The following is an 18,175-nucleotide window of genomic DNA, read 5'->3' as shown; positions in this document are numbered from 1 at the left end:
GGTCCTGTGTGTTACTGGTGAAACATATTAGAAAATGTGTTTCACTTGTAACATTGCGACACTGCAAGCATTTTTTGTCAAAATGTATAGGAATAGGGTCTCACCTTGCACAGGGGCCGATCTGGGGATTCACTTGTTCCCCCGTAAAAGTGAGCATATATTATTACATAGTAAGTATATAGATTTTGTTTTACTCTTTGCAAATTGATTACCGTATTTCATATCTGTCTTTAATTCTTTTAGTGCTGGGGAGTACTGGTACGAAGATCCAGAAACATACGAAGATAGCTACTACAAACGCAGCTTGGACAATGACAATTATGTGTTTACTGCCCCTTACTTCAACAGTAAGTTACATTGCAGTGGAAATTGAAAAGTAGAGTGTGTTATTAGCCCACTCCTATACTGGTATGTTTGTGTATCTGAGAAAGCAATTTTAGATCACAAAATTGTACAAATCACTTTTGAGTGACAATTTGCTGACACTTGTGAGATGGCTGAGCATCGGTTTTAGCATTAACAAGATCATATTTCATTTTTATTTGGCATTAAGATCAGTCTCATTATATTAGCTGGAACATTGTTTAGAAAGGAATCTTCTGACTGGTTTATTTTCAGATAAAAGTTTGATGGTACATGAAAGATAAAGTATGGCCCAGCCTTCTACCAGTAGGGCTTCCCTTTCTTCTAGTTTTCTTGTCACATATAGCATTGCATATAAATCAAGCTGTATTATACCTTTCTGTTTTATCAAACCAATAGTTATTCTCTTTTTTTCCTAGGAACTGGGCTTGCCACTTTTGAAAATGGAATAATGGTGAGCAAGGCAGTTGAAATAACCATTGATGGTAAACTTCTTAAGCCTGCTGGTAAGTAGTGATGAGCGGCAGGGGCAATATTCGAATTCGCGATATTTCGCGAATATTTGGGCGAATATTCGCCATATATTCGAAAATTCGCGAATTCATGATCTCCAGGCATTATTTTCTTGATTGCGAAAATTCGCATAAAATTCGCATAAAATTTTCGCAGAAAAATTCGCATGAACTGGTATTTAAAAAAAAATCGAATATTCGCGATTACGAATATATTTAGCGATATTCTAAATATTCGCGAATTCTCGAAGTGCCGATATTCGCGATTAAAATTCGCAATTCGAATATTCGTGATCAACACTACTGGTAAGTAGTAACATATGTGTATAATTAAAATGGTTGTTGAGATGTTTAATACTGATGACCTATGCTCAGACTAAGTCATAGTATATGATCTGTGGAGGTCTAATGCCTGGCACCCTCAGCAATCAAATGTGTAAAAAGGGTGGGCATGCTACAGTGAGTGCCGTGGCCTCCTCTGAGCTTGCCTAGTAAAGCACTGTCCATTGGATAGCAGCTGTGCATGGTATTGAAGCTCATCCAAATTCGCTTGAATGGGACTGAGCTGCACCTAGGCCATTAGACTGATGAATGTGACATCACTGGCGTAGGTGGAGAGCGCGGTGCTCACCAAAGTGCCATGGTCTCTTCAACCAGCTGTTCATCGGTTAAAAAAAAAAAATAATCCAAAATTTTGTCACCTTACATCACAAAAAGTGTAATAGCAAGCGATCAAAAATGTATACACACCCCATAATCATACCATTAAAACAGTCATCTCATCCTGAAAAAAATGAGACCCTAACTAAGACAATTACCCAAAAAATAAAAAACTATGACTCTCAGACTATGGAGACACTAAAATGATTTTTTTGTTTCAAAAATGATATTATTGAGTAAAACTTAAATAAATTAAAAAAAGTAAACATATTCGGTATTCCTGCGTTCGTAACAACCAGCTCTATAAAAATAGCACATGATCTAATCTGTCAGATGAACGTTGTAAATAATAAAAAAATAAAAACGGTGCCAAAACAGGTATTTTTGGCCAAATTTTCAATTTTAATGCATTTTTCCCTGTAACAAAGCAAGGGTTAACAGCCAAACAAAACTCAATATTTATTGCCCTGATTCTTTAGTTTACAGAAACACCCCATATGTGGTCGTAAACTTCTGTATGGGCACACGGCAGGACGCAGAAGGAAAGGAATGACATATGGATTTTGGAAGGCAGTTTTTGCTGGACTTGCTTTTTGACACCAAGTCCCATTTGAAGCCCCCCTGATGCACCCCTAGAGTAGAAACTCCAAAGAGTGACCCCATTTAAGAAACTACACCCCTCAAGGTATTCAAAACTGATTTTACAAACTTTGTTTACCCTTTAAGTGTTCCACAAGAGTCAATGGCAAATAGAGATGAGATTTCAGAATTTCTATTTTTTGTTACTATGCTTCACAAAAAGTGTAATATAGAGCAACCAAAAATCATATGTACCATAAAATAGTACCAAAAAAACTGCCACCTTATCCCGTAGTTTCCAAAATGGGATCACTTTTTTGGAGTTTCTTCTCTAGGGGTGCATCAGGGGGCTTCAAATGAGATATAAATAAACCAGTCAAGCGAAATCTGCCTTCCAAAAACCACACGGCACTCCTCTCCCTCTACGCCCTGACGTGGGGCCGTACAGTGGTGTACGACCACATATCGGGTGTTTCTGTAAACCGCAGAGTCAGGGCAATAAATATAGAGTTTTGTTTGGCTGTTAACCCTTGCTTTGTTAGTGGAAAAAATTGATTAAAATTGAAAATTTGGCAAAAAATTGAAATTCTGAAATTTCATCTCCATTTGCCATCAACTCTTGGGGAACACCTAAAGGGTTAATGATGTTTGTAAAATCAGTTTTGAATACCTTGAGGGGTATAGTTTCTAGAATGGGGTCACTTTTGGGTGGTTTCTATTATGTAAGCCTCACAAAGTGACTTCAGACCTGAACTGGTCCCTAAAAAGTGGGTTTTTGAAAATTTCAGAAAATTTTCAAGATTTGCATCTAAACTTCTAAGCCTTTTAACGTCCCCAAAAAATAAAATGGCATTCCCAAAATGATCCAACCATGAAGTAGACATATGGGGAATGTAAACTAATAACTATTTTAGGTATTACTATGTATTATAGAAGTAGAGAAATTGAAACTTGGAAATTTGCTAATTTTTCAAAAATTTTGGCAAATTCTGAATTTTTTTATAAATAAAAAAGAATTTTTTTTACTCCATTTTACCAGTGTTATGAAGTACAATATGTGACGAAAAAACTATCTCAGAATGGCCTAGATAAGTAAAAGTGTTTTAAAGTTATCACCACAGTTATCACCACATAAAATGACATTGGTCAGATTTGCAAAAAATAGCCTGGTCCTTTAGGTGAAATAAGGCTGTGCCTTTAAGGGGCTAATTCATCATAGTAATCTGGTAACTGTTTGTTTTAGTATTTTTATGCTTCCGTGAAAAGGTGAAATTATGAGGTTACAGTTCTCCATTAGATTTTACACAAGCAAGATATAATACTACACTGCGTGCAGAATTATTAGGCAAATGAGTATTTTGACCACATCATCCTCTTTATGCATGTTGTCTTACTCCAAGCTGTATAGGCTCGAAAGCCTACTACCAATTAAGCATATTAGGTGATGTGCATCTCTGTAATGAGAAGGGGTGTGGTCTAATGACATCAACACCCTATATTAGGTGTGCATAATTATTAGGCAACTTCCTTTCCTTTGGCAAAATGGGTCAAAAGAAGGACTTGACAGGCTCAGAAAAGTCAAAAATAGTGAGATATCTTGCAGAGGGATGCAGCACTCTTAAAATTGCAAAGCTTCTGAAGCGTGATCATCGAACAATCAAGCGTTTCATTCAAAATAGTCAACAGGGTCGCAAGAAGCGTGTGGAAAAACCAAGGCGCAAAATAACTGCCCATGAACTGAGAAAAGTCAAGCGTGCAGCTGCCAAGATGCCACTTGCCACCAGTTTGGCCATATTTCAGAGCTGCAACATCACTGGAGTGCCCAAAAGCACAAGCTGTGCAATACTCAGAGACATGGCCAAGGTAAGAAAGGCTGAAAGACGACCACCACTGAACAAGACACACAAGCTGAAACATCAAGACTGGGCCAAGAAATATCTCAAGACTGATTTTTCTAAGGTTTTATGGACTGATGAAATGAGAGTGAGTCTTGATGGGCCAGATGGATGGGCCCGTGGCTGGATTGGTAAAGGGCAGAGAGCTCCAGTCCGACTCAGACGCCAGCAAGGTGGAGGTGGAGTACTGGTTTGGGCTGGTATCATCAAAGATGAGCTTGTGGGGCCTTTTCGGGTTGAGGATGGAGTCAAGCTCAACTCCCAGTCCTACTGCCAGTTTCTGGAAGACACCTTCTTCAAGCAGTGGTACAGGAAGAAGTCTGCATCCTTCAAGAAAAACATGATTTTCATGCAGTACAATGCTCCATCACACGCGTCCAAGTACTCCACAGCGTGGCTGGCAAGAAAGGGTATAAAAGAAGAAAATCTAATGACATGGCCTCCTTGTTCACCTGATCTGAACCCCATTGAGAACCTGTGGTCCATCATCAAATGTGAGATTTACAAGGAGGGAAAACAGTACACCTCTCTGAACAGTGTCTGGGAGGCTGTGGTTGCTGCTGCACGCAATGTTGATGGTGAACAGATCAAAACACTGACAGAATCCATGGATGGCAGGCTTTTGAGTGTCCTTGCAAAAAAAGGTGGCTATATTGGTCACTGATTTGTTTTTGTTTTGTTTTTGAATGTCAGAAATGTATATTTGTGAATGTTGAGATGTTATATTGATTTCACTGGTAAAAATAAATAATTGAAATGGGTATATATTTGTTTTTTGTTAAGTTGCCTAATAATTATGCACAGTAATAGTCACCTGCACACACAGATATCCCCCTAAAATAGCTAAAACTAAAAACAAACTAGAAACTACTTCCAAAAATATTCAGCTTTGATATTAATGAGTTTTTTGGGTTCATTGAGAACATGGTTGTTGTTCAATAATAAAATTAATCCTCAAAAATACAACTTGCCTAATAATTCTGCACTCCCTGTATAGTACTGAGTATTACAGACAGAAATATACATTTAGACAAGTTTCCACAAAATGCAATATTAGTATTCGTTTTTGTAAAAAAAAAAAAACAGAAAGTGCAACTAAAAACATTCACAATCACAAGATCGCTGGGGCCAGAGTAGAAAGTGGCATTGCCACTGTCTGGTCTGTATGCACAGCGCTAATTGAGAAAGGTGTATACAGCAAAGAGGAAGGTATGGAAAGCAAAAAGCCATCTCTGCTTTCCCAGTGGAAAATCTGGCTGTCACTAACAATAAGCTCCCCACTACCGCAGCTACGTGATCTCCATGCAGTTGTCATATCTGCAAGGATATTCACAAACATCTTTGCAGAGGTAAACACAGATTTTCTAGACATTTATGGGGTCATTTATCAAACTGGTTTAAAGTAGAACTGGCTTAGTTGCTTGTAGCAACCAATCAGAATCTACCTTTCATTTTTCAAAGGAGCTGTCAAAAGTGAAAGGTGGAATCTGATTGGTTGCTATGGACAATTAAGCTAGTTCTACTTTACACCAGTTTGATACCTGACCCGATTATAGTCTATGAATGGTCTAGAAGAGGTTAAGGGAGTTTCCCCAACTTATGAAGTGATGTTATATCCATAGGATATTGCAACACTTTATGAATGGTGAGGGTCTTACCTCTTGGATCCCTACTGAAATAAGTTGACAGTTCATAAAGTGATAGCATATCTTAGCCTATTTTATAAGATGTGAATAACACTTTAAAGTCTGTTATACAATAACCTGTATAGAATAAGTTGGTTTACCCTCTGCTTCATGTTTTTGTTTTAAGAATACAGGTAAGAACAGGTTAAAAATGAATAAGAATCATTACTTACCTCCACAGATCCCCCACTGCTGCTTTTCTGCCATTGCTTTGGTCCCTGTTCCCTGGCCCTGACTCACTGCCTATGGCTGAGCGGTAGTTCCTGGCATTTTCGTCATTTCTAGCTAGAACCAGCAAGGATGGAATGGCAGCAGCAGGGGGTCTTTAGAGGTGAGTAATGATTTTTTAACCCCTTCTAATCTATATATATTTTTTAAATGTCACTAGAAAACCCATTTTTGATATTTTTTTTTATCCCCGCCTTCGAGGAACCATAACTTTTTACATTTTCAATTCACATACCTGCTTTAACGCTTGTTTATTGCGGGACAAGTTTTTATTTCTATTGCATCATTTAATATTGAGTACAATTTAGTGCCAAGCTGGCAAAAAATAAAAAATGGGGAGGAATTGAAAAAAAATCCCAACAATTCTGATATTGGTTTATGGGTTTTGTTTTTATAATGTTTCTATGCAATAAATATTACATGCTAATTTCATTTTGCAGGTAGTATGAGTATAGCAATGTTTGTAGTTTTTCCTGTGTTCTATTACTTATGGTAAATATAATAAATATAGTAGAGTCATTCAGTCAGCAGGAGCGAAGCACTCCCAGTAAATGACCACTAAGATGCCATAGTTGCAGTTGACCATGGCATCTGAGGGTTTTTTAGTCCATGATCAGAGTTGATTCCAAACATGGACTCTGCTTTAGCACTCATTAACACGACCGTGGTTTGGTTCCGCATCCAAGCCGTTTTTTTTTCGGCTCAGGTGCGGACCGATTCAGTTGAATCGGGCCGCAAAAGATGCACACTCTGTGTGCTGTTCACATCCGTTGCTCTGTTCTGTGGCCCCGCAAAAATGATGAGACATTTCTATAAAGGGCGGTCCGTTCCATTCCGCAAATTGCGAAAGACACAGGAGAGGCATCCATGTTTTGCGGATCCACAATTTGCGGACCGCAAAATACGCCACGTTCGTGTGAACAAGACCTTACATGCATGTTGGCATGAAGTAAAGGTGTCAGGAATTCTTATCATAATTTAATGGAAGCTAACTACAGCTATGACCTGATAATACAGTAAGACCTCTTGTATATAACTTTGAATGTATTTTTGTTGAAGACTATAGGGGTCATTTATTATACTGAAATATGCCTATGTTCAGCGTATTTCAGGCACATATGGTGGTGCAACGGTTAGTTAAATAATGATAATCTAATATATAGCTGACATATGTACCCAAGTCAGTGCCCCCTTATATTTTAAATGAGAAAGCCATACAGGTGCACCTTTACCCACTCTCAGCTGGATAGTATTTCTGAATAATCATTGGAAGATTCACATTTTTCTGAGATTTGGGGTGGTCCAGAGGGGAGCAGTGTATACACTAACTATAAAAATAATGACTACAATGAGTTTAACTGGAAGCCCCCTAGGTCTCTGTGATGTTAGAGACCCGGGGGCAGGTAGCCCTTTCCCTTTTTATAATCCAGCTGTGTGTATGATAGAGAAATTAGATTGTGGGATAAAATAACAAAGGAATTGAAATGAATGGTTACAACTTACGTACAGTGCTTTGAAATACATCTGCTGAAATATATCATCAGCAGGAATTAAGTAATTATCTACAAAAATGTACTTAACATGGATAGAATACAGAAACCCCTACATAGCACAAAAATAGATTTCTTTATTATCCTACCTTACATCTTTATACTTCTTTGGAACTCATTAAAAATTCATCCAACATTTAAAAAAAATTTACATTTTGTAGTTAAGCTTATGTGTGAGCATGTTTTGTGAGCTAATGTGAATGTGGCCTATCAGTATGTGTCTAACCACAGGTATTTATTGGACACATCTTCACACTAGAACCCTACTGGGTGAGTTAGTTGATTTTTTACACTAATTGCTTAGGCAGCAAATAAATCAGTCTAAAAGATGCACAAATCTATTTTATATTTGACTTTTTAATTAAATAGTGTGTTGTTCTAAAATATATGCCTGCAAAATACAGCCTTTATTACTTTACTGGAAAAATCATGTGGTAGGTCTCTCTTAAAATTAAGTTAGTAGACTTCAAGAATGTTGTCTTTTCATTTTAGTTGTTGGAGTAAAAATAGATTTTCAAAGTTGGATGCTGAATTTTACAAGTGCTACCACCAAAGACCCGGTAAGGTTTTTCTGTATTTTTACACTTGTACTAAAATGACAGAGTCCTCCAATGTTGAATATAATCTTCAAACAACATGTTATATTACAGTTTTTATATTTGACTGCATGTTTGACATAACCTATGCCATTACAGTTTGTTGCTAAGGGTTTCAGGACAATAAGGTCTACAAAACCATACACCCTCACAGAAGCCAGATATATTCATCATTTTTCACTCATATACATCCTTGCTCAAGTTTGAATCAAAAAGTATTTTTTTTTGTTTAAAACAAATGCAGTTTGAGTAATAGTCTGCCCAAGCACAGACTTAGCCTCCAAAAAATAAAATTTAAAACAGTATGCTCATATATACCACTTAGGCTTATGTCAACATGCACATATCTTTATAACATTTTTAGGACTGGAGGACAGAAAAATCCAAGTTTGAGCAACAAAATTAAAAATAAATCATATCTTATAACAACAGGGCTAATAGAAGACTACTGTCACATCCCTATAAAGCCAAAATCCAAATCAGACAGCTCACAACCTTCGTATCAGTGTTTGCACAGGAAAGGGGCAGTCCCCATATGAGTAATATAAGTAATCCCAGCAAACGTGCTTGCTCTTAAGGATATACTTTAATCTTCAAAAAGATTAAAGTATATCATTAAGAGCAAGAACGTTTGCTGGGATTACTTATATTACATCCCAATAAAGGACCTGTCACCATCGTAATAAATGTAAATAGGGGGGAGTGATTTCTTTTTCCCCTCTGACAGAGTCCAATCAGATGGGTGAAAGAAGGAGCACTTGGCATCAGAAATGGCAGCATCAGAATAGTAGCTGAGTCAGGTAGCCAGAAGTAGCGATGGACGAATATCGGGCGGGACAATTTGCGAATGCTATCACGCGAACGCGATCAAATGTTTGCGAACCGCAAGTTCGTTGCGGCCCCCATTCACTGTAATGGCAGGCAAACCTGAAAAACCTTCAGGTCATATTTGCAGCCACCAAATACTTACTAGTAGTGCACAAATGGTCCCACAACATGGACACTAACATACTAGAGGGGGATCAATGGCAAAAATTCCCACAAAAAGTGTCTATTTTAATCAGGGGCCATTTTTATGCGTCTTAAAGGGAAACTGTCAAAAATGTGCCCTGCTAGAGCCTAGAAAATTTTTATTTTAGACCACAGGAGTACAGGCCCCAAACATTAAGCATTCACTGGACAGAAAACATCAAGTGATTACGTGGATGGAGATATATTAGACGGTCATCGGATATCAATTTTACTGCAGGCCAGTGTACTACAGGCCCCAAAAATTATTCATTCACCGTACAGAAAAGAACAATTGATAATGTGGCTGGAGGTATATTAGGCGGTCACCGTATAACAATTTTACTGTTGGCCAGTTAGATTACAGACCCCAAAAATTATGCATTTAACGTACATAACAGATCAAGTGATTGCGGCTGGAGGTATATTAGATGGTAGATGGATATTAATTTTATTGCAGGCCAGTAGACTACAGGCCCCACAAATTATTTATTCACCGGACAGAAAACATCAATTGATTATGTGGCTGGAGGTATATTAGACGGTCATTGGATAACAATTTAAATGCAGGAAAGTATAGTACAGGCCCAAAAAATTATTCATTCACCGTACAGAAAAGAACAATTGATTATGTAGCTGGAGGTACATTAGGCGGTCACCGTATAACAATTTTACTTTTGGGCAGTTAGATTACAAGCCCCAAAAATTATGCATTTAACGTACATAACAGATCAAGTGATTGCGGCTGGAGGTATATTAGATGGTAGATGGATATTAATTTTATTGCAGGCCAGTAGACTACAGGCCCCACAAATTATTCATTCACCGGACAGAAAACATCAATTGATTATGTGGCTGGAGGTATATTAGACGGTCATTGGATAACAATTTAAATGCAGGAAAGTATAGTACAGGCCCAAAAAATTTTCATTCAACGTACAGAAAAGAACAAGTGATTATGTGGCTGGAGGTATATTAGACGTCATTGGATATCAATTTTACTGCAGGCCACTGCAAATACATGTCAAATACATATGTTTAAAAGAACTAAAAATATAAAATTGGATTAAAACCATGGCTAACGAAATCCCCCCTCTTATAAAAAAAAAAAAAGATAATAGTTGAAATTCGATAACACGTGGTCGTCACAGGTGTTGAATTCCTCCAAGGCCCCAAACATTAGGCATTCATCGGACAGAAAAGGCCTTTTATGCTGCTGTATATACATAAGACAGGAACCATTATTTGTTCTAGAAGGTGGCGGATATGTGTGGGCTGGCATGAGGAAATTCAATTAAACGTGGTCGTCACAGGTGTTGAATTTCTCAGAGATCCATGCCTCATTCATTTTTAGGAATGTGAGGAATTCCACACTGTCGTGAGCTAGGCGAGTGTGCTTGTCGGTCATGATTCCCCCTGCTGCGCTGAACGTCCTTTCGGACATGACACTAGATGAGGGGCAAGCCAAGAGTTCCATGGCAAATTGTGCCAGCTCTGGCCACAGGTCAAGCCTGCACACCGAGTAGTCAAGGGGTTCCTCACTTCTCAGAGCGTCCACATCGGCCGTTAACCCGATATAGTCAGACTCCTGTCGGTCTAGGTGTTCCCTCAGGCTGGAACCGAAGGGCGGCTGTCGATGGGTTGGCTGAAAGATTGATCTCATATCCGAATTGACCAGCACATCTTCAAACCGCCCTCTTCTTGCATGCGCTGTAGGATTGGTACCCGCAACTGTTTCTCTGTGGCTGGAAATTCCTCTGCCAGCGCCCGAAACATCTCTCGAAGCAAAGCCTTAAAATGCTGCATTCTGACAGCCCTCTGTGATGCTTGTAACATGTCCGCCATTTTGTGTTTGTACCGGGGGTCTAAGTACTTTGCCACCCAGTACTGGTCCTTGCCCTTTATGCTTTTTACATGGGGGTCCCTCTATAAACACTGGAGCATGAAGGCTCCCATTTGCACTAAATTGGAAGTGGTGGAGCAGCCTGGCTCCTGCTCATCGCCCAGGAGAATGTCGTCCTCAGTCTCCTCTCCCCATCCACGGACAACTCCATGGATACCAGAAAAATTTCTAGCCTGCTCTTCTTGCTCCTCCTCCCCCCAGCCACCATTCTCCTCTGACTCCTCTTCATACTCCTGCTGACTTGTCTCAGATGGAGTAGCCCCCCCTGGGAATTCATTCAGCATTGCGACTTCCTCATCTTCCTGCTCCTGCTCCTCGACGGCTTGATCAATGACACTACGCAATGCATGCTTCAGGAAGAAGGTGTAATGTACGATGTCACTGATGGCGCCGTGGCTGTGACTGACCAGTTTGATGATCTTATCAAATGGCTGCAGAAGTCTGCATGCGTCGCGCATGAGCAGCCACTGCCGCGGTGAAAAAAAACCAAGCTCCCCAGAACCTGTCCTGCCGCAGAGTTCGTACAGGTAGTCGCTAACGGCACATTTCTGCTGGAGCAGCCTATCAAGCATATGCAAGGTGGATTTCCAGTGCATCGGACAGTCACAAATCAGACATCTGACAGACAAGTGGTGTCGCCGCTGAACATCAGCAAGGCGAGCCAGGGCCGTGTAAGATCTTCTAAAATGGCCAGAGATTTTCCTGGCCTGATGAAAGACGTCCTGGACCCCGGGTATTTAGCAACAAATCGCTGCAAGACTAAGTTCAGGACGTGTGCCATTTTGTCCTGTTTCAGCGTGCTCAGCAGATTGGCACCGTTGTCACACACCACTTTACCAACTGTCAAATTGAGCGGGGTTAGCCACTGATTGGCCTGTGACCGCAGAGCTGAAAGGAGTGCAGGATCGGTGTGGCTCTTGGCTTCCAAGCACAACAACCACAGCACAGCATGGCAACGTTTTACCTGGCACGTCAAATAGGTTCTGGGGAGCTGGGGGGTGCAGCGGAAGAGGCGGTAGCAGTGGAAAAGGAGGAGTCAGCCGAGGAGCAGACATAGGATGGAGTAGGAGGAGGAGAAGAAGAGGCAGGCCTGCATGCAATCCATGGCGGTAATACCAAATTCACACGGGTGCCACGGGTTGCATGCTTGATGGCCGTCAGAAGGTTCACCCAGTGGGCAGTAAAAGTTATGTACCTTCCCTGCCCTTGTTTTCTAGACCACGTGTCTGTGGTCAGATGTATCTTGGCACCGACACTGTGTACCATAGATACATTCACTTGCCGCTGAACATGGCCATATAGCTCTGGGATGCCCTTCTGGGAGAAATATTTCCTTCTGGGGACCTTCCATTGCGTTGTGCCAATGGCCACAATTTTCCTAAAGGCCTCTGAGTCGACCAGTTTATATGGCAGTAGTTGGCAGGCTAGCAGTTCCGACAAGCTGGCGGTCAGCCGTTGGGCAAGAGGGTTATCCGGCTTCATCATCTTTTTACGCTCAAACATTTTTGCCATGTAAGCCTGCCTTTTTCCAGATAAACGCAACGACAGCACGGTGGAAAGTGGAGTGGAGAACAAATAGGAGGAGAGAGAAGAAGGAGAAGAGGCAGGATGTGGAGCACTGGGAGTGTGGCTTTGTGGGTTCTGACTGTGTTGCTCCCACTGGGCTCGGTGATGGGAGGCCAGGTGCCTTCTTAAGGCGGTCGTCCCTAAGTGAGTGTTAGGCTTACCGCGACTTATGTGTTGACAGCACAGGCCTGCAGATGGCAACACTATTGTCAGCAGCTGACACCTGCTTCTCCTCCTTCTCCTCCATATCTGCTCCTCCGTCTCTCCCTCTAAACTCCCCTCCTTTTCCTCTCTTGTGGGCACCCATGTGACGTCCATCGACACGTCATCATCGTCACCTTCACCACCATTGATATTAGAGATGTCAGAGTAGGCAGCAACAGCAGGGACAACCCTCCTTGGGCTGATCTGGGTACTGTCATCAGACCGCTGGGAGGCGGCCGTTGCTACCTCCTCTTCCTGATCCGATGCCAAGAATGACTGCGCATCGGTAAGGTCTGGGAATGGGTGGTAAAATATTTCCTCTGACTCTAGTGGAAGGGCTATGGTGGTGGTGGTGGTGTCTTTGTGGGTACACACAGCAGAAAGTGAGGAGGGTGCTGAAGCGGAAAGCTGAGTGAGCCACTCAACCAACTATAGTGCGTCCTTTGACGTAATCGCACTCATCTTCTCCAACTTCCCACTTAGACTCTGGCCTGGAGCACCTGCCCGACCTCTACCACGCCTGCGGAATGGCCTGCCTCTTCCTCTGCCTGTCATTTTCAAAATAACCCTGTGACAAAGTCTCTATAGAAGAGCAGTATTTGTGCAAACAGTTATATCGCAGGCTTCAATCAATATTTAAATCCCCTCTATCAGTATTTTGTGGATACAGGTATATAGAACCTATTAATAAGTATTTGCTGGAAGCTGATAAATCAAACCCCTTAATCAATTTTTGGTGGAAGCCAGTGTATTGCAGGCCTCAATCAATATTTGGTAGAAGCCGGTTTATCAATACCCTGTATCAGTATTTTGTGGGAACAGATATAAGGAACCCGATAATGAGTATTTGCTGGAAGCTGGTAAATCAAACCCCTTAACCGGGTTTGTCCCTCTATATAGCTGCAGTATCTCAGCAGAACCGCACACAACTGCTTCACAAATACAAATGCACTATAATGTTTCATGCTATGTTAGAAGGTATATTATAGGTATATCAGACCCCTCTATCAGTTTTTTTTTTGGGGGGCAACAAGTATATCACACCTGTTGCAATTACTTATTCCAATAGCGTTTGTCCCTCTATCTAGCTCCGGTATCTGAGCAGCACGGCACACAACTGCTGCACAATGCAAATGCACTATAATATACTTTCTATGTTAAAAGGTATATTATAGGTATATCACACCCCTCAATCAAATTTTTTTGAGGGGCAAAAAGCTATATAACACCAGTTGCAATTAGTTATTCCAATAGCATTTGTCCCTCTATCTAGCTGCGGTATCTCAGCAGAACCGCACACATCTGCTGCACAATGCAAATGCACTATAATATACTTTCTATGTTAGAAGGTTTATTATAGGTATATCACACCCCTCAATCAGATTTTTTTGGGGGGGCAAACAGGTATATAACACCAGTTGCAATTAGTTATTCCAATAGCGTTCCAACTTTTCCCATTTTTTTTATACAAAGTTGTCATTTGACAGAGATATTTATCTCACCCAGCATGGGCATGTGTAAAAAGACACCCCAAAACACATTGCCCAACTTCTGAGTACGGCGATACCACATGTGTGACACTTTTTTGCAGCCTAGGTGGGCAAAGGGGCCCACATTCCAAAGAGCACCTTTAGGATTTCACAGGGCATTTTTTACACATTTTGATTTTAAACTACTTCTCACGCATTAGGGCCCCTAATGTGGGGTGTTTTTACTGTCTGGGCATTGTAGAACCTCAGGAAACATGACAGGTGCTCAGAAAGTCAGAGCTGCTTCAAAAAGCGGAAATTCACATTTTTGTACCATAGTTTGTAAACGCTATAACTTTTACCCAAACCATTTTTTTTTTTTACCCAAACATTTTTTTTTAATCAAAGACATGTAGAACAATAAATTTAGAGAAAAATGTATTTATAAATGTATATTTTTTTTTTAATTTACAACTGAAAGTGAAAAATGTCATTTTTTTGCAAAAATTTTGGTAAATTTTGATTAATAACAAAAAATTTAAAAATGTCAGCAGCAATGAAATACCACCAAATGAAAGCTCTATTAGTGAGAAGAAAAGGAGGTCAAATTCATTTGGGTGGTTAGTTGCATGACCGAGCAATAAACCGTGAAAGTAGTGTAGTGCAGAATTGTAAAAAGTGGTCTGGTCATTAAGGGTGTTTAAGCTAGGGGGGCTGAGGTGGTTAAAAAAAATACAAAATATTTTTTTTATACTTTCGTATCTTATTATATTTTAGTGTTGCACTATCTGGTATCTTACTTAATATAATTATAATATATTTATATTCTTTAACCAACCCACCACCGTGTCTCACCCACAAGTCCCTAGCACCTGTGGTTGATGCAACCTCATAGATTAATAATATTATCTCTATCTCCACCATTTACCTTTTACTCTTTCTATAAATATATCACATGAACCACCCTATCCGATAAACACCATAAAAAATTTGTATCTTATTTTATTTTAGTGTTGCACTACTTAATATAATTATAATATATTTATATTCTTTAACCACCCACCACCGTGTCTCACCCACAAGTCCCTAGCACCTGTGGTTGATGCAACCTCATAGATTAATAATATTATCTCTATCTCCACTATTTACCTTTTACTCTTTCTATAAATATATCTCATGATCCACCCTATCCGATAAACACCATACAAATAAATAAAAACAGTGTAAAAAAAAGCATTTTTTTCACCTTACATCACAAAAAGTGCAACACCAAGCAATCAAAAAGGCGTATGCCCCCCAAAATGGTGTCAATAAAACCGTCACCTCATCCCACAAAAAATGAGTCCCTACCTAAGACAATCGCCCAAAGAATTAAAAAAAAAACTATAGCTCTCACAACATGGAGACATTAAAACATATATTTTTTTGTGTCAAAACTGCTATTATTGTGCTAAAGTGATATACATTAAAAAAAATACATATTAGGTATCACCACGTCTATAACAAACAGCTCTATAAAAATATCACATGACCTAACCACTCAGGTGAAAACCGTAAGAAAAATAAAAATAAAATGTAAAAAAAAAAGCAATTTTTGTAACATTACATCCCAAAAATTGCAACAGCAAGTTATCAAAAAGGCGTATGCCCCCCAAAATAGTACCAATCAGACCGTCACCTCATCCTGCAAAAAATGAGACCCTACCTGAGAGAATCGGTCAAAAAATAAAAAAGATATGGCTCTCAGACTATGAGACACTAAAATATCATTATTTCGGTTTCAAAAATGCTATTATTGTGTAAAACTTAATAAATAAGAAAAAGTATACATATTAGGTATTGCCACGTGCGTAACGATCTGCTCTATAAAAAAGTCACATGACCAAATCCCTCGGTAAATGCTGTAAAAATAAAAATAAAAAACGGTGCCAAAACATCCATTTTTTGTTACCTTGCCTCACAAAAAAACTTAATATAGAGCAATAAAAAATCATATGTACCCCAAAATAGTACCAATAAAACTGGCACCTTATCCTGTAGTTTCCAAAATGTGGTAACTTTTTTGAGTTTCTACTGTAGGGTAGTGTTAATCACGAATATTTGAATTGCAAATTTTTATCGCCAATATGGGTACTTCAAAAATTCGCGAATATTTAAAATATAATAATATATATTCGGAATTTCGAATATTCGAGATTTTTTATTTTAATGCAAATTTTTGTAATGTGAATTTTTATCGCAAATTTTTAAATTGCCGAGTAAAAACATGATTCCTCCCTGCTTCTTGCTTGTGGGCCAATGATTCATTGGCCCACAAGCAAGAAGCAGGGAGGAATCATGACTTTAAATGGGAAAAATGATGAATATTCTAAAAAACTAATATATAGCACTATATCGAATATATTAGTTTTTTTGAATATTCGTAATATTCTAAAACAAGAATATATAGCAATATTGTGAATATTCAAAAAAACTAATATAGAGCAATTTAGCTAATATAGCGCTATAATCTTCTAATTGCAACTATTGAAAATAAAGATTATAGGACTATATTAGCTAAATTGCTCTATATTCGTTAGTTTTTTTTCGAATATTCGCTATATTGCTATATATTCTTGTTTTAGAATATTACGAATATTTGAAAAAACATATATATTTGTTTTTTGAATATTCTTAATATTCTAAAACAAGAATATATAGCAATTTAGCGAATATTCGGAAAAAAAACTAATATAGAGCAATTTAGCTAATATAGTGCTGTAATCTTCTTTGTCTAATAGTCGTAATTATTTTCTCATCTGAAGTTCAGATTGGAAAAAAATTAAAACTATTAACAAGAAAGATTATAGCACTATATTAGCTAAATTGCTCTATATTCGTTTTTTTTTTAATATTCGCTGTATTGCTATATATTCTTGTTTCAGAATATTACGAATATTTGAAAAAACTAATATATTCGATATAGTGCTATGACTCATTGGCCCACAAGCAAGAAGCAGGGAGGAATCATGTTTTTGCTCGGCAATTGAAAAATTTGCAATAAAAATTAGCATTACGGAAATTTGCATATTATGCAATCATTACCTTGTCGATTTTTCGAGTAAAAAAAAAATCATTGAATATTCGGCGAATATTTGAATTCGCGAATATTCGCCGAATATTCTACAAAATATTTGCGAAATATCGCGAATTCGAATATGACCCTTGCCGCTCATCACTACTGTAGAGGTGCATCAGGAGGGCTTCAAATGGGACATGGCATCCAAAAACTAGTTCAGCTAAATTTGCCTTCCAAAAACCTTTTTCTTCTGCGCCCTGCCGTGTGCCCTTACAGCAGTTTACGATCACATGTGGGGTGTTTCTGTAAACCGCAGAATCAGGGTAATAAATATTGAGTTTTATTTGGCTGTTAACCCTTGCTTTGCTACTGGAAAAAATGGATACAAATTTAAAATCTGCCAAAAAATTAAATTTAATCTTCATTTTCCATCAATTCTTGTGGAACATCTAAAGGGTTAAGAAAGTTAGTAAAATCAGTTTTGTATACCTTGAGGGGTGTAGTTTCTAAAATGGGGTCATTTTTGTGTGGTTTCTATTATGTAAGCCTTACAAAGTGACTTCAGACCTGAACTGGTCCTTAAAAAGTGGGTTTTGGAAATTTTCCAAAAAATTTAAAGATTTGCTTCTAAATTCTAAGCCTTCTAACGTCCCCAAAAAATAAAATGTAATTTTCAAAATGATCCAAACATGATGTAGACATATGGGGAATGTGAAGTAATTGCTATTTTTGAAGGTATTACTATCTATTATAAAAGTAGAGAAATTGAAATTTGCTAATTTGCTAATTTTTCAAAGTTTTTGGTAAATTTGGTATTTTTTTTATAAATAAAAATGTTTTTTTTTTACTTATTTTTACCACTGTCATGAAGTACAATATGTGACGAGAAAACATTCTCA

The 18,175-nt window shown here is 38.6% G+C and overlaps 1 protein-coding gene across 1 annotated transcript in view; it reads left to right on the top strand.

Annotated features, from left to right (window-relative positions):
* Window positions 1–18,175, top strand: part of CACNA2D1 (calcium voltage-gated channel auxiliary subunit alpha2delta 1) — a 1,018,968-nt gene that overhangs the window by 953,292 nt on the left and 47,501 nt on the right. The window contains 3 exon segments of the mRNA XM_040413129.1: window positions 244–347; window positions 783–869; window positions 7,965–8,032. Coding sequence (XP_040269063.1) covers window positions 244–347; window positions 783–869; window positions 7,965–8,032 — 259 coding nt within the window.

The sequence above is a fragment of the Bufo bufo genome, chromosome 1, assembly GCF_905171765.1.
Source record: "Bufo bufo chromosome 1, aBufBuf1.1, whole genome shotgun sequence".
NCBI classification, from domain to species: domain Eukaryota; kingdom Metazoa; phylum Chordata; class Amphibia; order Anura; family Bufonidae; genus Bufo; species Bufo bufo.
Note: the sequence above shows the minus strand (reverse complement) of the source record. Positions and strands in the feature narration are given on the sequence as shown.